Below are 20,515 nucleotides of genomic sequence, written 5' to 3' on the forward strand. Positions count from 1 at the left end.
TTTAAAAAAATAAGGTGAAACAAAGACATTTTCAGACATTCAAAACTGCGAGAATTTATCACCAGCAGACCTACACTGTAAGAGATGTTAAAGAATACCCTGCGGGCAGAAGGCAAGTGACACCACATGGAAATCAGGACCTACACCAAGGAAAGAACACCGGAAATGGTAACCATGGTATGGCATGGGAAATATATGTGATTCCTTTCCTTATAATTTAAAACTCTTTAGAGCAATTGACTGTTTAAAGAAAAAAAATGTATCTTGGGGTTTATAACTTACATAAAAGTAAAATGCATGATGACGACAACAACTTAATGGCTGAGCGGATAGAAATGGAAGCACGCAATCTGGAATTTTCTATACTACATGCGAAGTTGTATGTCTCACTCGAAGTTAAAGATGTATACTATAAACTCCAAAGCAATCAGTAAACAAAACCAAGAATTACAGCTAAGAAGTCAACAAAATAGCTAAAGTGGAATCATAAAAAAAAATACTTAACCCAAAATAAATAGAAAAAGAGGGAAAAGGAGAAGGGGGAATACGATAAATAGAAAACCAACAGCCAAACGAGACTCAACTTACAGTTAAATGTGTCAATAATCACATTAACTGAAAGACCCAAACTCCCCAATTACAGCACAGATATTGTCAGATCAAAGATCCAACTACATGTTACCTACGTGTGTTAAGAAACAAGTAGAACTTAATACATAAGGGGAGTGGCAACAGCAAAATGGCAGACTAGGAAGCTCCAAGCTCTCACTCCCCAACAGAAACCAACACACATACACCAGACAGCATTATCAGAACAAGCCATGGCAGAGCCCTGGAAAACAGTTTTAATTTTTTTTTAAATTATTATTATTTTTTTATTTGACAGACAGAGATCACAAGCAGACAGAGAGGCAGGCAGAGAGAGAGGAGGAAGCAGGCTCCCCGCTGAGCAGAGAGCCTGATGTGGGGCTCGATCCCAGGACCCTGGGATCATGACCTGAGCCGAAGGCAGAGGCTTTAACCCACTGAGCCACCCAGGTGCCCCTGGAAAACAGTTTTATAGCAACAGAGCAAGCACCCATCCAAGAGAAGGCCATCTTCAAAGTTGTGGGAAAGTTTTGGACATCCTCGCCCACCCTCGCCCACCCCCTCCTCCCTGGCTCAGTGGCAGCCATGGTCTGGAAGTGGCAGCCCAGTTCCCAGTTCCCTCCCTTGAACTGAAGGGACAGAGCCAACCTTGTATGTCAAGCTCTTGTATGTGCTCTCTATCCATCCACCTTGGTCTATGTTCCCTTCTGGATTGATTATTCATCATCAAATTTCCTTCCACTTGATAGAAATGTACCTTTCCTATTCTTTAGTCAGCTGGCTACCCCTAGTATACCAAAATATAATATTAGTCTAACTTAAAATCTAGAAGATGCATTCCTTCAAACACCCACTTTATATATATATATATATATATATATATATATATATATATATATAAAGATTTTATTTATTTGACAGACAGATCACAAGTAGGCAGAGAGGCAGGCAGAGGGTGGGGGGAAGCAGGCTCCCCGCTGAGCAGGGATCCCAATGCGGGACTTGATCCCAGGACCCTGGGATCATGACCCGAGCTGAAGGCAGAGGCTTAACCCACTGAGCCACCCAGGCGCCCCCACCCATAATATATTTAACTTACTTTTTTTTTAATTTTTAAAAAAACATGTAATGTATTATTAGCCCCAGGGGTACAGGTCTGTGAATCACCAGGTTTACACACTTCACAGCACTCACCATAGCATATACCTTCCCCTATGTCCATAACCCCACCACCCTCTCCGAACCCACCTCTTTACTTATTTTAAGTAAGTCTGTGACCAATGTGGGGCTTGAACTCAGAACCCCGAGATCAAGAGTCATGTACTCTACCAACTGAGCCAGCCAGGTGCCTATGCTTTAACCTTTAGCCAATTCACCCCCTTGCTCCTTGGCTACAGGTAATGTGTTGTTCAACTCAACTGTTTGTTGTTTTCTTTTTTTTTTTTTCCCTAAGATTATTTGACAGAGAGAGAGGAAGTGCCAGTATAAGCAAGGGAGGGGCAGTGGGAGAGGGAGAAGCTGACTCTCTGCTGAGCAGGGAGCTGGACTTGGGGCTCAATCCCAGGACCCTAAGGATCATGACCTGAGCCAAAGGCAGACGCTTAACCATCTGAGCCACCCAGGCGCCCCTCATCCATTGGTTTCTTAAATCTTGTTATTACCTATCTCGGCCTATCTTTTCTACTTGGCTCTTTTTCAACTCATTTTCATCTTTTTAAGTTTTATACTTCTTGTTCACTTCCTGTCACCTTTAGTTCCAGCACCAGAGTCAGCACAGCTGTTTTACATTGTTGTCTGAGAATTCTAATGTGAGGCATTATTAATTATTAATTATTAATGTGAGTCTGATTCTTAGGATTCTGATTCTTATGCATGTTGTCATTTTTTAAAAAAAGACTTTGAGAGAGAGACACGGAGAATGGGTGGTGGGGAGGGGCAGAGGGAGAGAGACAGAGAATGAGAGGGAGAAGCAGACTTCTCACTGAGCAGGGAGCCCGATGCGGGGCTCGATCCCAGGACCCAGAGATCATGACCTGAGCCACAAGCAGACGCTTAACCCACTGAGCCACCCAGGCGCCCCGCATGTTGTCATTTCTAGACATTTTTGGTTAAATCAGGGAAGTTATCTTAAATGGGTTCACTTCAGGAGGTCTTTGTTCCGGACTGACTGATGCACAGGTAATGAAATGAGGTCTTTCTGCACTTAAAGCCCATTCTGAGCCAGTTCTTTAGGCGGGCCTCATCTGCAGAATGGGGTAACAGTGTTCAAATCATATGGTCCTTGTGAGGATTAAATGACTGCTTTTTTGAGTTCCTGGATCTAGCCCTACCTACGTCAGCTTGAGCTGGGCTCCTCGCGTCAACTACCTCCCTTCTTGCCGGGGTCAGCCGTGTGACTGGGGCAGTTTGCAGGTGGTAACGCTGGGCCGAGTGACCCTGAGAGGGGCTCGCCAGGGGGACGTGGAGGCCCTTCCTGTGGGAATGTCCATTAACCCCCACAGCGCAAGATTCCCTTCCTCAGAGTGAGGGGCTGGGGGCTTGTTTACACCCACGTACTGTACATCTGTCCACATCGCTCCATCCCACAGTGGGTCCCATGGGAGCTGTTTCTTAAACAAAGCGGTTGATGCCTATAGGAGGGGTCAGGTGTGAGATGCTCGGTGTTTAAATGGTGTCCTATACCATACATGCTATGCTGTTCCTGTTCCGTGGTAGGTGTTCCAGCTCCCTCTTCTCTGGCATGAGGTTGGAGGGACCCTACCTGGTGGGGGAGCACCAGGGGCTAAGTACAGGGATGACAAAGACGCAGCACCTTTGTCCTATAGGGCTGGCTGGTTTGGGTCAGGTACCACCTCCACAGTTCTCCTGGGAGGACACTGCTAGGAGTCTGCAAGGTGGTCTGGCTAGTATCTTTGCGTGTGTCCAGAAACCACACATTTGTCCACAGGGATGCCTGTCTGTTCCAGGGGTCCCTTTCCCGTATCTGCTATAGGGGGCTGTCCATGTCCCCAGAAAGATTGCTGTCTTGGGTCTAGAGAGGTCAAACACCCCCTCCGGGAACCAACACCAGGGTAACGAACGAGATGTGCTGATCTCCTGACAGAATCTGAGCAATTAATTCATCTCTATACCTCAGTTTACCCATCTTGAACTGGAGATGACAACTCCCACATGAGACCATGGTGAGGATTTTAAGTCGACATGTAAAATTCTCTGGAAAACCTTGGGCAAGTGGTTAGTGCTGAGAACCGTGTCTGGCATCCAGGGATGCAGAACCCCCCCCGCCCCCGCACACGGCACTCAGCAAGCCCTTGGCAAGCACCCGGCGCAGCACCCATCCCACACAGGGATGGCGTGGGGAAGAAACCACACCGCCAAGGAACACACTGGCACTTTATATATACACAGCAGGTACAGGGTCTCAATAAGAAAATACACTCTGTGTTCAGGTGCACCCCACCACCACCCCCACAGAACACCCCAGGATGAGGACAGAGGGAAGGGGACAACCATAAATAGAGAAGAGAAGGGGAGGGTAATGCTCTAAGGGGCAAACACAGGCGGGGAACACACTGCCGGGAGGAGACACGACCTCTTCTTCCCCGGGAGAGAGCAATAGAGCGGCACGAGAGAACAGTAGCCACGACTAAGCCTGTGATGCCTGGCACAGGGAGCCTAACACGGGTGAGGGGGCGGGGAGGGGGGAAGGGGGCCGGTACAGGAAGGAAGAGAGCAGAGATGGCTTCCTTCCCTGAGGCAGGGCCGGGTGGGGGGGGCTCCTCAGTTTACATCCATGAACTCAGAGTTGGGCGGGGAACCGCAGGCAGGGGACGCTGGGGGGTCAGATGAGCCGGGCTGGGGTTGCAGACGACGCGCCACATCCTGGCGTTGGTAGAAGAGGACGTAGGCCGCCTTGGACTGCAGGGAGAGGACAGGAGTCAGGTGGAGCTGCCGGGTGGGGGGTCGGGAGAAGGGGAGGAGGGAGGGAGATCCCACCTCGATCTGGTTCTCAGTTACAGGGGAGACGCTGTTGTCATCGAAGTAGTGCCACTGGCCACTGTCCTTGTTGCAGGCAAATGTCGTGTCTACAAGAGAAGGGGGCTGTCCACACCGGCTCCCCTGACCCCCCCGAGAGCTTCCCATGTTTCCTTCCCACTCTGCGCGCCAGGACAACCTCGCCACCCGCTCACTTAAAATCTCAGTCACACACGGGATATCCTAACCCCCTGACCCAGGCCAGCTCTGCCACAGCCCGGCACATACAGTGTCCATCACGCAGGCCCCCGTAATGGTTGGAAACCGCGATGAGATCGTATTTGTACAGCTCTGGCGCCGACTCGTTCTGCGGCTTGATGACAAACTCGGAGAAGTCCAGGTCCCTGTGGGGGAGGCCAGGGTCACTCCCAGCGCACCCCTTCCCCGCTCCCTGCCCCTCCCCCAACCACCCTGCTCTGGGCCCTGCCCAGACCGGATAGGAAACTCCACAAGGGTGTCCAGCTTCTCCCGGGAGAATTTGGTGTAGGAAAAGCGCTTCAGGTGGATGATGAGTGTCTCAGGGAGCATCCACAGGTCCAGCTTCTTGGTGGCCAGCTGGTGCTGCTTGCAGGTGGGGCAGTACCTGCGAACAGGAGCCGCGTCCGCACAGGCACTCACTGAGCACCTACTGCCCCTCTCTGTGTTGGGGGGGGCCCCACAGGCCCCGTCTGGGGTCGAGGAGATGCTGCTCTTCCTTCCAGACCGCCTGTTACTCCGGTTGGGCTCTCCTCCCGTGTTAAAACCCTGTCCTTCATCAGGGGCTGTCACGTACTAGCATATGTTTTGCTTTGGGTTCGGGTCCATGAGACACTCGTCTTGTTTAGTGCCTGCCCCTGTCCCTCTACTTCTCCATTCTACGCACTCACTCACTTGCCAAGTACTTACTGACCACTTACTGCCCAGTCCTGTGGCCACCCCTGCTCCATGGAGAAGCCACTCCAATTTTCGTGACTGGTTTCAACTTTTTGGTTGTCCCTTTATATCTTGGTTATCCTGCAAGGAGCTACCGAGTGCCTCCTGTCCCTGCCCTCCCCACCCCCCATTATCATCAGTGAGAAGAGACCACAGCAGAAACTTAGAAGTCTTCACCCTCAAGAGTTTCCTCTGATGGAAAAAGCAAAGAATGATGCAAAGGGGATCCAGGACATGCCAACAAGTGGTATTACTGAGCCAGGAGGAAAGTAATGCTGGGCTAGACAGAGTGAGCCTGGGGAGGGAACAGAAGGAGAGATGGTGTGGGGGGAGTGGCTTCTAACAGGGTAGTAAGAGAGAGCTCTGATAAGCTGACCTGAGCAAAATGGCGTCCAGTCCTGCAGATAACTGGACTGGAAGGAGGAACAGAAAGGCCAAGGCTCTCAGGTGGGACTGAGCCTGGGTTACTGGTGGCTAGAGTGGCAGGAAGGGTCTGAGTGAGGGGCAAAGGAGGGATATTTACAGGTAAGAGGGATCTGGCCAGGTCGTCCCACCCAGTTATCCCCCCAAGAGACCCCATTCCAGTCCCTCACCAGGGATTTTCCTTCTCCAGAGTTTCCACAGTGGTGAAGAGCTCAATGCACTCCTGCAGCCGCACGGGAGCCTTCTTCAGCACATACCCGACACAGTCATGTTTCACGTAGCCCTAGGCCGGGGGCGGGGGGTGGGAAATGGCCAGGAGTGAGGATGGCACGTGAAAGGGAGTGGGGGCAGGAGACCTGTGAAGGTCATGGCCTCTGAAGCTGGGAATCTGAGTCCCTGGGAGCTCTGTGGTCACGGCTTGGAGGAGGTAGGGGGGCGGGGGTGTGAAGGGTGGCGGGGGGATGGGGGGCTCATTTACCTCAGCCTCCACCTCATCATAGTAACGCTTCTTCATCTCCGGCTCCCAGTCGATGGCAATATACGGCTGGGCTGGGGGCGAGGGAGGTGGTCATGGGCCCTGCTGCCAAGGAACCCCCCCACCCGCCTCCCAACCCTGGCTCACAGCTGAAGGAGACACCATGGGTATCCTCGTTGAAGGTCGAGCGGTCGCTGGTCCCATTGGAGTTCACGGTCTGCAGGGTGAACAGGTGCTTGCGCCGTGCCCTCTGGGGCCAGTGAGATGGTCCAGGGGAGCTGTCCACAGGGGCCCGGCTCCCGCCTGCGACTCCGGAGCTGGGCCCGGCCTGCTCTGGCCCAGAATCCTGGGAGCTGCCCCCAGCCACGTGTCCAGGCTTGGGGATGTTGTCCTTATCCTCCATGTCTGCCAGGACAGGGGAGGGTGGCAGACGCGGGTCTGGGTGAGCCCCCAGGTGGCTGAGCGGCCATGTGAATGTGGGCAGACCTCCCCCAGACCTCCACCCCTCCTTCGGGCCCCAGACCGGCTCGTACAGACCGTCATCCTTGTCAGTCCTCTCTCCTTACCCCTCCTCACCTTTCTCATCTCCGTCGTCTTCATCATCTGAGCTGGGTCTGGTCACATAGCGCCTGCCAAGAGAGCAGAGCAGACTCCTGAGGAGGGCCACGGGGGCCAGGAGGCCAGGGCCCCGGACTGAGTCCACTTGGCTTCTGATGGGAAACCACTGGCAAAGCCCCCCACAAGCAGCTGTTCATGCTGAGCCTGGAAAGTCTCTGGAGATGACACAGAAGTGCAGGAAGAGGTCGCCTGACCAGGTAGGGTCTCATGAGCCACGGCTAAGGAGTATGGACCTTAAGCATGGTGAGCCACTTTAAATAAACACCCCATAAACTGTCAACTTTAATCAGGGCAGGCCTCTGAGCAATGGACTTGTTAGTGCAGCACAAACGAGCAATTAAGCCAGAGAGCCCACCGCTGTTTGCCTCGCTAAAGCCTCCGGATTTTAGGGTACAGTGGAAATCTCTTCGTAAAAATCCAAATAACCCTGCCTCACCAAAGAGAGGGTAATCGAGATGCACAGGACAAAGGTATGTGTTTTTTGTCCATTTTGTTGACCCTGGTTATCCCCAACACCCAGGAGAGGCAGCGGCAAAGCCGGAGGTGTAGACCAAGCAAAAAAACCCTCCAAGTTCCTCTCCGGCCACATTAAGCTTTGCTTTGGAAGCGGCAGAGGGTGGGCAACAAGCAGCTCAACACCCAGGTCTGAATTCGGACTCCACTTCCCCCCTTTGCACCCCAAAAGGCAGACTCACGACAGGCGGTAGAGCAGGATATGATAGAGGGCATCCCAGGAGAGCCGGTCGCGGGGCACGGACACCAGGAGAGGGTGCCCGAAGAGCATCAGCCCGTAGTAAGAGTTGTTGTAGTCCCGGGCTGGAGTGCGCTCCCGCAGGTAGATGGGAAGCACGACATCCTCCCTGGTGTTCTCGCCAATAGCAGACCTGCCGGACACCTCGTATCTGTGCGGGGTGGGGTGCGGTAGGGCGTGAATATCGCGTCACACCTGATCAGGACACGCCAGAGGGACTCGGGGACTCTGCCCCAGCTCTTCTACTCACTCTCCCCTCATGGCCTGAAAACAGTTTTTTAAAGGGTCTGAAGAGCCACCCCATGGTTTGCGCTTTGCAGACTGGTAGATGGCCCAACACTCTGCCTGACATTTCACAGAGCGCTCTGGGGGTAAAAAAGCATTGAGGAAAGTGACACAAATTTTTAGCGATGTAGGGATCTAAAACCATTTTGTTTCTGGAAAACCCTCCTTGGTTTAAAAAGATCTTCTCTACTCAAGATGTAGCACTTACTGTTTTATTTTTATTTTCTATTTTTTTAAAGATTTATTTGAGAGCGCGAGCGGGAGAAAAGAGAAAGCACACGCACTCAAGTGCAAGTGGGGTAAGCGGCAGTGTGAAGAGACTCCAGCAGACTCCCTGCTCAGAACAAAGCCCCATGCAGGGCTTGATCCCCTAACCCCGAGTTTGTGACCTGAGCCTGAATCACAAGCCGGGTGCTTAACCAACTGAGATACCCAGGCGTCCCTGCACTTTCTATTTTAGTTACCCAAAGACTTCAAATTTGTTCTGAATACTCTGATGTTTGGAAAATATCTTAGTGTTCCCTATTTCAAAAATCCCTTTTGGTTTTCTGAGGACTGCAACAGGAGTAAGGAAGGAGAATCAAGTACCCGGTACACGGGAGATACTCAGTGTGGGCTGACTAAAATGAAGAAACAGGAGCCTCCACCACGAACAAGGAAAAAACACCCAGGAACCCCCTGTGTAAGGATGTCTCGCCCACCTTCTTGACAGCCCCAAGGCTTCTGCCCTACTAAGGCCCATGACCCAAACCCTGCACAAGGTGGGTGGCCTGAGTCCAGCCAAAGGTGGGCAGGGAAGCTAGCTAAGAGGAGGAGATTCCTGAGGTACCCTTAAATCCCCGGGGCCCTCACTCACATGAAAATATCATCTCGGTCCAAGATGCTGCTCAGAGACTCCTCCAGCTGGTAGATCTTATAGAAGCGGTGACTGAACACGTCGGCCACCATCATCTGGGAATGGAATGCAGGGGGGGCTCGTCCGGGCCCTCTGCCTCCCTGCCCCTCAATCCCACCCTCCCTGTGCCTGCAGAGCCTCACCCTCTCTGGCGACATGCCAGTGTGTTTGGCAAGAGCCACACACAGATCCGAGATTTTGCCCTTCTTGGGGACCACGAGCCGGTGCTGTAGGGGAAAACAGTATCCACACAAGAGCAGAAAGGCATGTGGTCAGTCGGTGTGGGCCACATCAAGGTACAGCAGAACCCTCAAACTCTGACTACAGCCCTCATCACGTTCCCACATCTCCATGACCCCATACCTGCTCTGGCTTGCGGCGAGGATCCATGGAGACGAAGAAGACCTCCATGACCCTCTTGTGGCTGACAGGCAGCGGGACACTGAGGTAGCAGAAGGGGTCGAAGGTCACTGACACGTTGCCACAGTCAGGGCAGACCAGCGTGGACTTGAAGAGACCGTGGAAAGTGTCCACAATCACAGAATCATTCCGCCGTTTGTGGTTCTGCCAGGCCTCCTGAGCGACCTCCTGTTGACAATGTCATGGTGGGTGACAAGGTTTGCCCAGGGAAGGGGAAACTGCAGCTTGGGGTGGGTATGCATGGGGCTGAAGTCAAGGTGAGGGTCATGGCAAAGTGCAGGGACGGAGTTATAGCGAGGGCTCTCTGGAGGTGGTGTTCAGTCAGGCTGGGGTGTATTTGGGCAGGATAGTGGGTGAGGGGCAACTCTGGGCTGGGAGGTCAGGTAGGGTGTGGGAGGCCCCAGGGAGCCCAGAGGATCCCTGAAGCTGAGGCCCTGGTGATTTTAATGGAGCTCTCAGCACAGGAGTGTCTGAGGAATGCCCACCTGATCTGGTCGCCCAGCAGCATCGCACAACTCCACATATTCCTTCTTCTTGACGCGATTGAGGTCCTCATGCAGCCCATCCAGGAGGAACGACAGCAGCTCCTGCGAGTCATGCTGCTGGTAGCCCAGAAACTGGGATGCGAAGTGGCCAACCTTGGTCTGAGAAGACAGGCAGGGTGGTCAGGGCGAGAGGGCATGAGCAGGGGCGGGGGCAGGGTGTGTGGCGGGGGGTGCATGGGTAGGGGCAGCCCAAGCCTGAGTCATACCTTGAACACATGAGGCACGATGGACCGGTGGTGGCCGGACCAGGCCTGCTTCACCAGGTCTGCATAGGCCTCGGCGATCTCCCCCTTCATGCCCAGCGGGTTGCAGAAGTTGAGCTCCTCCAGGTAGCGGTTTTTGAGGAAGTACTCGGTGAGCTGTGGCACATTGCTGAGGCACTGCAGAAGGCAGGGCCCAGGAAAACGAGGCAGAGGAGAGGAGAGAGGGGTGACCAAGGTGGAGACACAAAGGAAGAAGCAAAGAGGAAGGAGACAGAAGCGGGGGGGATGAGGCAGGGGAGAGAAGGCAGCAGCATCTCGAGAAAAGGAAGAACGTGGTGACAAAGGAGAAAAGAACCCAAAACAGAGGGGAGCAGAGGGAGAAGGTACTGATGTTTCAGGGAGGACCGCAGGCACATCGGGTCCGACCTGTGGAACCCCAGCTTCCCACCTAACCCCTTGCCCTACAGTCCCCCAACCCAATCCTCCTCACTTGAGGCCCACCCCTGTGGCTGTGCCAGACACAACTCTACTCGCCCAACCTGCAGGGCCGAGTTCATGAAGCACGTGTTGCCCAGGTTGGTGAGACCACAGATGCCTGGCTGGCCCTGGAAGTTCTCATCCTCCTCCAACGCAGTGTTCCTAGGGCGGAGGGAAAATGCTTATCAGCTGAAGGTCAACGGTGTGCACATGAAATCAGCTCAGGAACTCAGTCATCCTGCCTACTAGGGGGACCCCATTCTGACCCAGACACTCTAGGGGCTTACACGGCCTGTGGCTGGGCACTGGGCCAAGTGCCATCCTTGTTTCGGGTCTCCATGATGACCACCTGGGTTGAGGAAGAGAAAGAAAAGCAGGCGCTCATGGAGGGCCTATGGGCACCTCACTCTCCCTCCCCCCAACCTGAGAGCACTGGTGGTGAGCAGGAGGGCCCTTCCCACCCTCACCTGCCCAGTCTTGAGGGCAGCGTCGAGCACTGTTACTCGTGTGTTACACAATCTCTCAAAAGAGCCCTCGGCGTTCTTGATCCACAGCCGTGTCTCTTCCTGGGGGCTCACCAGAAACTGCTCTCGGGCGGTGCGCAGAACGAGGTCTGTGGAAGGTGGCAGAGGATCCTCCTGAGACCCATCTCGGCATCAGCCCCTGACCCATTCTCAGACTTTGCACGCCTGGTCAATACCTTGTGTGCCCGAGCCATCTCCGAGTGACAGATGCCGGCTGGGGACCCTCTGGCGTACCATCTTAGCCACGGGAGAGCAGCTCACACCCCCTCAGGACTCTAGGGCACGCCCTCAGGGCCTCTGCCCAACTAAACCAATACCTTCCTGGTCCTCCAAAGCCCGACTGCTGCTTTCCACAGACAAGGCCCCAGCTGTCTTGGGTCACCGAGCTGCAGGAAGGCCGACTCACTCCGTGGCCCTCCGACTTACCAACAGAATCCGTACGGCTGAATTGAGCAGTGTGGGTTGTGTCCATATCACTGTGCCGGGCCAGCAGCAGCTCTACTGGATACACTTCGACCTTTTGGACGCTGGGCAGCTCCACAACCTGGAAGGAGGAAGGGCGCGCCAACGGGTGTACCCACACGACAGACACACAGACACTCAGACACAGGCACAGGCACGACAACTTCTGAGGTCAGAGGAGCACGCACAGACGTACACACACCAAGATACTTGAGGGGAGAGGCGTGCAGACAGGATGTCGCTACACAGCGTATGCGGTGACCCACGTACACGAGTCTAGACCCATCCCGGGCCTCCAAGGCCTTTCTCCTGCCCCAAGCACCCGCCTCATCCACCGTACCTTGCGCTCAATCGGTGGCTGGCCATGCTCTAGACCGTACCAGTCGACCAGGTAATGCCAAGCCGCCGCTGGGAGCAGCACATAATCCTCACCTTCCACTAGACCCTTCCTGAGGTGCCAGTTTACCTGGTCTGCCGGGGGCAGAGGAAGAATCAGGGAGGGAAAGTGGTAAGTCACTCTCGCCATCTCCCCGACGACATAGGTCAGTGAAGACGCTTATGATCGTTGGCTCTAAGGACAGAGGGGACAAGAGCTCTAGGGCTTGACTGAGGTGGGGAGGGAGAGGCCTGGTACCTTCAAAGAGGTCAGCATTATTGATGCAGCCTGGGAAGGTGCCAGAGTCCTTGTCTCCTCCCTGCACATACGCTTCCCACTGTTTGTACCAGTGCTGCACCACGAGGAACCTGGACCAGACAGGGAACAAGGGCGGCACATGGTTACCTGGAATTAGTGGTACCACTTCCTATGGTTAGTAGACTAAAAAGATCAACACACTGCCATTCGACATGACAAATTTCACATACACCTAAAATAATACCAGGATATGTGTCAATTATAGTTCAATAAAAAAGGGAAATCTCTCCCAGAACTTAACATGAAAATTTTAAAAAAGCTTCACCATCATATAAAAATAATCAGAAGCAAAATGTATTCAGCGAAACTCAGGTTTAAACAGATTACCTAATTTCTGAGGACTAACTAAAAGAGATTTGATTAAAAATAGAAAATGGGGGCTCCTGGGTGGCTCAGTGGTTTAAAGCCTCTGCCTTCGGCTCAGGTCAAGACCCCAGTGTCCTGGGATTGAGCCCCGCATCGGGCTCTCTACTTAGCAGGGAGGCTGCTTCCTCCTCTCTTTCTCTGCCTGCCTCTCTGCCTACTTGTGATCTCTCTGTGTCAAATAAATAAATAAAATCTTTAAAAAAATAAAAATAAAAACAGAAAATGGCAAAACCCCAAACAAAACAAGACAAAACAAACCACAAACCCACATCCAGAGTGCCAGGAAATATGAGGTTTTATTATAGAACAAAGAATTAGGCTGAAAATAACCCGTTATTTACAGCTAATGTTGTAGAGCTTTTAGCCACTCATTAAGTTTGCAGTGTTTATAAAGGATATATAAAGGGAGAATAAGAAATCAATTATTAAATTCTGGAAACCTGCTCAGAAACTGAGAAGATTTTAAGATGCTAAAAGAACTCCTTCAAAGACTGTATCCCACCTTTTTTGGTCACTTTTGTGTTGAGGATTTATTTCGGCTTTATAATATATCTCCGAGCTTATGGTAACTAGCTCGTTCTTTTTTTTTTTTCAAGATTTTATTTATTTGAGAGAGAGACAGAGATAATAAGAGAGAGCAGGAGCGGGGAGCACAGCGAGGAAGAGCAGGTTCTCCACTGAGTGGATTATCTGACCCGGGGCTCGATCCCAGGACCCCAGGATCATGACCTGAGCAGAAGGCAGACACATAACCGACTGGGTCACCCAGGCATCCCTCTCTCTCTCTCTTTTTTTTAATTGTGGCAAAAAGCAGCACATACTGTAAAATTTACCATCTGAACCATTTTAAAGTGTACAGCTTGACCAGCTCTCTTTTAAAGGAGGAACTCTGATATGCACGACACCTAGGATGAACATTTAGGATGGCTGAACGCTGCCTCTGTAAAATGTCAAGGGCAATTCTCAAGACCAGAAAGACCTGACATAGAGTAAAAAATGCTAAATGAATGTTAGCCGTTACTGATTCAGTCCCAGGGCTTGGACCTCAAAGCTCGCAGACACACAACCCCTGTCCACACTCAGTCACACACCTGCTCTGCTATGGGATTTGTGACATATAAGAGGCTGTCCCAAAGTTAACCGCCTCAAATAAACAATTTTTAAAAATATTACTCTCACGCTGTAGTGATTAGTGTTCTAGAAATTTAACCCTTTCAGTGGGATTCTTTAAAATGGCAACTTTTCCTGTGTTCATAAAAGGATGCGGGAAGTGGAGGGATGGAGGGCTAGAAAACCTTGCAACAGTCATGCGTCACCCACACAGGCACACATTTTGGTGGGGTTCTGTTGTTTGTTTTTGCTGCACTGACCCCCCCTGCATATCACTCATACCAGGAACACACGCCCTCCCTGCCCCAGTGGCGCATGCCACAAACCTCCCATCACTCTTCTGGAACACCCCATCACTGACCCTCCACCCCTCCCTGCTGTGGCTTTCAATGCCTCCGCTGGCAGGTCTATGACCTTAACATCTTCCCTAAAGCTCTTCCTTGCAAGGGGAGGCACTGCTCATCCTTGAATGAAGAGCAGATTTTTAAGGAAAATTAACATTAAAACCACTCTGTAGCATACACCTGGAACTAATGTAACATTGTGTCAACTATACAGCAATTTAAAAAAAAATCACACTGCAGAGGTGAACAAAATCCCTCATACCTGAATTTCTAAAGTTTTCACAGGAGCCTGACGTTTATACCAATTTTCACAGAATAAGACTACCAGATTTCTTCGGGTTCAAGGACACTTTAAAAATGTTTAACATCTCTGAAATTGGGAGGTCTCATGATCGTCAGCCCAGATGGCAGTCATGACAGAACTGCCATCGTCTGATAGGGAAGCACACACATTGTTAGATTTACCCCGAAGTATTTGACTGAGAGGAAGCAATCATAAATGGTATCTTTTAAATTTTCATTTTTCAATTTCTTCCTGCTAGTATATAGAAATAAAACAGATCATGCTAAAGTCACTTATGTTTCTATTTCCTCAAATCCCCTGAAGTGCTTACGAAATATGTGCTTATGGGGGAAAAGAACCCACTCAACAAAGTTCTTTGTCCTCTGGTTTTCTCTCATGTCTGAAAAAATTGGTTATATTGGTTAAGATAACAATATACATAACAGGTCAACTATACTAGATACAAAAATCAGAGAAAAACAGAAATACGGATTTTAAAGAAGAGGTAGGGTTTCCTATTTGTTTATTAAAAGCTTTGTCAGCTTATTCAGACAGTAAACATAGTACTATGTTGTTCTAAGTTTATCACTTATATATCCGTATATGCCTAAACAGATGTACACAGAGGCATGTAAATGAATCCTTTACTGTAAATTGTTACATCCATAATGCACCAAAGGCAGAAAATTAGAATTTGGGCCTTTTCTGTAAAACGTCATTATTCTATGCCCAGATTATAAGGTCCTTTTTTAACACCAAATTATTAACTCTAGGTGTTTTCGGACATCAAAAAAGTTACGCTTCTAATCATCTTTGTTATTTATCACTTCATTTTTACAAAGTTGACTATAAGTATTTTTTGTCCTTACTTCAATGTAGATCTTTTTTTCCCCCAACAACTATTTTTGATTTGTCTTTCCCCAATCCAGAATAATAATACTATTAAAATGTTCTTTTATGGCGAAACCACCTCTGGGAGATAACACAAAGATCTGCTCTGTTCCCCTATAAAAGGAATGAATGGCAATAGGCATAACTAGGTTTAATTAAAATTCTTCAAATTTCAAAGAACTTATAATTTTTATAACAGCTCGTCCATGTTCCAAACTTAACATTTTCTTTAAATTTTATTGAGTTTTTAATTTTAATTCTAGTAAAGTCAACACAGTTTCAGGTGTGTAATATAGTGACTGAACAATTCTATATATTACCCAGTGCTCATGGCGGTAAGTGTACACTTGGTATTTTTGAAAAATGACAAATCAAAAAGCAAGTTTATCTTCCTACCTTAATTATATTAATCATAACTAGAATTGCAAGTATCTTTCAATAATTGTGTATTTTCAAGCTAAAAAGCATACTCATGTTCAAGCAACAAAGACTGGTGCAATTACTATCTACCAAAAGATGCCCCAGTCCAGGACTCTAAACACCCAAAACCCCCCCTCTTCATGAAAAGTCTGAATAAGCACTAGGGGGACCGACTCATTGACAAGGGAATTGCCAGAGGCTTATTGTTTATTTCAGTCTTTTCATTAGTTCCAGAAGTCAAGGCATATCCACCTTGTTTAAGAGCTACTACAGCAGTCACCAAGCAAATGGTGAAAATTGCTGGTTGAGTTCTAGGGTCTTCATTACACTCTATGGTCCCTGATGCTGTGCAGACTTCTCCACTGACAGAAAACCCTCAGCCTTTCTAGGGTAGCCCTTAACCTCGAATGGAACACTGTCACTTTCCCTTCACACATCACTATTCACTCTGCCACACTCCTTCCTTTACCTGAACAAAGAACTCCTTGCCTGCTTACCTGTTAGGAAACTACACACACCCTGCACAAACCTTCTAGAAACTCCCTCCACTCTCCCTGATTTAATTATGTTTGTAGATAGTTCATTCTTAAAAAGCAAAACTGGTATTTGCCAAGGAAGTTTTACTATCATAGATTTCAATTTACTCTTAAAATACAAGTTTTTCCTAGAAATTAAATCAGTTCAGATGGCCAGATTACTTGCCCTTGCCCAGATCTGTCAGCTGACAAAAGAACGTGCAAAATATTAATATTGGTGACTTCGAAATGCTTTGTAAACGCAAATTTCCTGATCACTGCAGCAAACTCCTATAAAATGAAAAGCAAATTAAAGAACCTTGAGATGCTTTGCACTCGCCTAAGTAGATAAGCATTTTTTAAATGGAGTTAAGGAAAAAGGCTTCATGTTATCTATCAGCCACAACTGCAGAGATGAACTGGCTTCAATACTGAACCAACATTGGTGGGGTATTTTTTTTTTTTTATTGACAAAACATACTTTTAAAAATTCACATAAAATTAACCATTTTCAAATGAACAGTTCAGTGGCATTTAGTACATTCACAGTGTTGTGCAACCGCGACCTCTATCTAGTTCCAAAACATTTTCAACACCCCGAAAGGAAACCCATACCCATGAGGTGATTTTAAAGGGTATTGTCACCAGGCGGCTTAAAGGCAGGATGCGGCAGGAACGGGAGCCCCCAACCCCCTGAACACATCCAAATGAAATATAAAAAACGTTCCAGTAATTGTTGTTTATTCTCAGGATGAATTCTCAGGATGGAATGAGGCTTTTCCTTGCTGAAGGGCTACAGCGCAACACCCAAAAAAAAAAAAAAAAAAAAGACTTCGTATTCCCTATTTGGACAACCTCAGCTTGGCCTAGTCCCCAGTAACAGGGACACATATATCTCACTAGCACTGTGACTAGAGAACTCTAAAATGAGCAAACCTCACTCAGAAAAGCCCTCAGGTGAGTGCATGCCCACAGTGTTACAGGAACAGCAAGGGTCTAATATGGCGGGATGGAGAGAGCTTGGGGGGGCGGGGAGGGGCGGGGCGGGTGTGTGTGCTGGAAATCAGAGGCGAGATCAGAGAAGCAATGGGAGCCTGGGACCAGCCTCGCCAGTCATTGTAAGAATCGTAGCATTTACACTACACGAGATGGGAAGCTGTTAAAACGTTTTGAGGAATGGATGGACAGAAATATGTTTCTAAAAGAATTACCGTGTAAGAAAAGAAAAAAAAGAGTACCTTTATAGTGGAGAAACAGGGCAGAGATACCACCTTCACCAAATGATCAAGGCTAACGTCACCAATGACGTCATGTGGATACCATGTACCGCCTGATATGATGCGGAGGGCACACGGTACGCACCTAGTATGATTTCACATGTATCCTCCATAAAAGGAAAGCTTAGACCACAAATACTACTTACGAATGCATACAGAAATGGAAAAACGTTAACAAATTGAAAAATTCAGGCTAACAGTGGCGCAGGGAGAGGGATTTTCACCCGAGAGGGGCACAGGATTTCTTAAGCTAACGGTCTGAATTTCAAGCTGAATGGTGAATTCACAAATTTGTTTTATTATTCTTTGATTTTTTTTACTTTGATATAGACTGAAAAATATTGCAAAAGTAATATAAAGAATTCCCGTATACCCTTCATCCAGATTCCCCAAATTTAACATTTATCCATTCGCCCCATCATTGTTTTTTTACATACATTTTTATGTACGCTATTTTTTCCAACCATTTGCGAGTAAGCGGCTTACAAGACGGTTCTTTATCCGTAAAAATTTCGGTATGTATTCCCTTAAAAAAAAGATACTCTTTCATAATTGCAGTACAATTAACTAAATCAAGAAATTATCACTGCTGATATCTAATCTACAAGTCTCAGTCAAATTTCACCAATTTCCCCATTAACATCTTTAACAGTAAAAAAAAGAGAAAATTAATTTTATGAGAAAAAACCTGATTTTTAAAAATAATTTATTTTTCTCTGCTCCAGGATCCAATCCAGGACCACACATTGCATTTTAGTTATGACTCTTTAAATTCCATTAATTCCTTTAATCTGGAACAGTTCTTCATCCTTTGTCTTTCACGACCTTGAAATTTTTGAAGAGCACAGGCCGTGTATTTTTTACAGAATGTCCATCAATCTGGGCTATGTAAACGTTTTATGCGATCTTGTTAGGTCTTACGTATATCACAATTTTAAAAATGAGATGCAACTCGGCGAGAAATAAAATAAACCCAGAAACAGTACATTTCAAGCACTGGTTAGCCAAGAAATCAGTAAAACAAGCGGATTTATCAAGATACGCATTGACATTTTTTTTTTAAATAGCTATTTCTCCTGATTACAAAAACAAAACAGTACTAAAACAGAAAACAGACGTAACATCGAAGGCCCCTCCCGTGCCAATCACCTGCACTTTCTCCCGTCCTGGGAAGAAGGCCTCGGCCAGAGGCAAAAACCTCGCCGCGTCACAAACTTTGCTCATTCGCAGGCGCCATTTTCTGCTTCACAGGCACCACCTCCCCTCTGCAGTCTTTCCTCGGCCTCAGGACACGCCCCTCGGCCCACGTCACAAGCCTCGTTCCCAGGCGCCAGCTCCCTCCACCACGCAGGCTCCGATTCCCTCCCGCCCGCCCACAGCCCTAAGGCTCGGATTCCGCTTTTCTGCCTGACGTCATCCGCTTTCCCTAGCTCTCAAGCGCCAGGCAACCACAGGCCGCCCCTGCCGCCAGATGCTACTTAAACGCCGCGCAGACCACGCCCCCCGGCCTCGGCCGCCGTGCCCGCCCTTTCCCAGGTTCCGAGTTCCACCACGCAGGCCCGGCCCCACCCCCGTAACCGTTTTTTCTCCGGCCCCGCCCCCGCCGCCTCTCCCAAACAAACCCTCTCCTGTTCTCAGGCCTCGGGCGCCACCATACAGTCCCCGCCCCTTTCCCAGACAAGGCGATCCACTAGCAGGCACTTCCCCGCCCTTCCCGCCTGCAGTCCCACAGGCCACTCCCCCACCCCCGCGGTAGTTCTGCGGACCTCGGCGGCCACGTCCCCCGCAGCTGCCTACGCCCCCGCTTGTCCCCCTCTGCCGAGGATCCGCTCGCAGCCCTGCCTCACCAGCTTTCGCCGGCCCGCAGTGGACGCCCTCGTCCACTCTCGCCGTTTTCGATCTGGAGCCGCTGGCTCTCGAGGCTCGGCACAGCTTCGCGCTGCGGCTCTTGGTCCTCGGCCGCAGCCGCCACATTCGCTGCGACCGCCGCCATCACCGTTCGCCCTCCTCTTGCAGCTACCGCATCTGGAGATGGGAAGAGGCCCCTCAACGGCCACTTCCGGATTCTGATCCCGGAAACGGAAACAGAGCCCCCCAAATGGCCAGGGGGCTACTGCCATCTTGGAAAGGGACCCCACGGGCGAACGCGTGGAGGGGCTAGGCAGGCATCAGACTGTGGGCGGTGATCTCTGCGGCTAATGGGCGGGGTAAAACCTCCAGTTGGGAACCAAGAAAGACAAAGGTGCCTTGTAGGATTTTAACGCCATGTTGAGTCTGGGTAAAAGGTTTTGTGGAAAGGTACAGGCGGAGGGCCCCGATATGGACGGAGACATTTTGGGGAATGCTCAGGGACACAAAGGTTCCGGGCTTTCTCGGTCCAGTGCTTTGCTGGGGAACAGGGGCCTCTGCCCTGAGAGTTTTTGTTAAGCTGACCAGAACGCCCTACCTTTATTGCACTGCTCTTCTCATCCATCAAAACCTGGTACAAGAAAGATCACCACCCAGGCCTGCGGGCTTTCCCTGCCTGAATTAGATTTATTTTCTTGACAAACGTGTTGAAGGCAAGTCGGCCTCGAGCCCAGTGTATTTGTTGGCATTATAGCAATGATAACTTGTAATAGTTGGCCCTGTTTAAGTGCTTTATTGCATGTAAATAGTAGCCTTAGGCAGCAGATAAATATCCCTGTCACCTTTGGACTTCAATGGGGCAAGGTGAAGACCAGAAACGTTAATTCATTTTGTCCCAGCTAGTAAATGGCTGAGCTTTGGTTCGAACTCAAGAGCTGTGACCTTAAGCACCAGGCCATAGATCTCAAACTGTGGTTCCGGTCTTCTTATTGGTTCAGGAGACTTTCTCAGGAGGGTTCACAAAGTCAAAACTATCTTCACAGTACTTTCTTTCATTGTCATTCTTTCTTGCATGTGTGGTGTAATATTCTGAGGCTACATAAGCAAAAGTTATTTAGATGTCCTCGATTTTTAACACAATAAGGGGATTGTGA

General features: G+C 49.5%; 1 protein-coding gene across 1 annotated transcript; it reads right to left on the minus strand.

Annotated features, from left to right (window-relative positions):
• Window positions 1-3,967: 3,967 nt before the first annotated feature.
• USP11 (ubiquitin specific peptidase 11) lies at window positions 3,968-19,633 on the minus strand. Its single transcript, XM_044234484.1, is given in 22 exon segments — window positions 3,968-4,506; window positions 4,585-4,673; window positions 4,852-4,967; window positions 5,057-5,206; window positions 6,129-6,241; window positions 6,437-6,507; window positions 6,596-6,838; window positions 7,010-7,062; window positions 7,747-7,953; window positions 8,944-9,038; window positions 9,126-9,209; window positions 9,346-9,570; window positions 9,888-10,046; window positions 10,154-10,327; window positions 10,690-10,789; window positions 10,915-10,976; window positions 11,095-11,240; window positions 11,578-11,695; window positions 11,954-12,084; window positions 12,248-12,357; window positions 19,361-19,515; window positions 19,517-19,633. Coding segments are annotated over 22 exon segments (2,856 nt in total). The 3' UTR covers window positions 3,968-4,368.
• Between the last annotated feature and the right edge of the window lie 882 nt (window positions 19,634-20,515).

Source organism: Neovison vison, chromosome X (genome assembly GCF_020171115.1).
Source record: "Neovison vison isolate M4711 chromosome X, ASM_NN_V1, whole genome shotgun sequence".
Lineage (NCBI taxonomy): Eukaryota > Metazoa > Chordata > Mammalia > Carnivora > Mustelidae > Neogale > Neogale vison.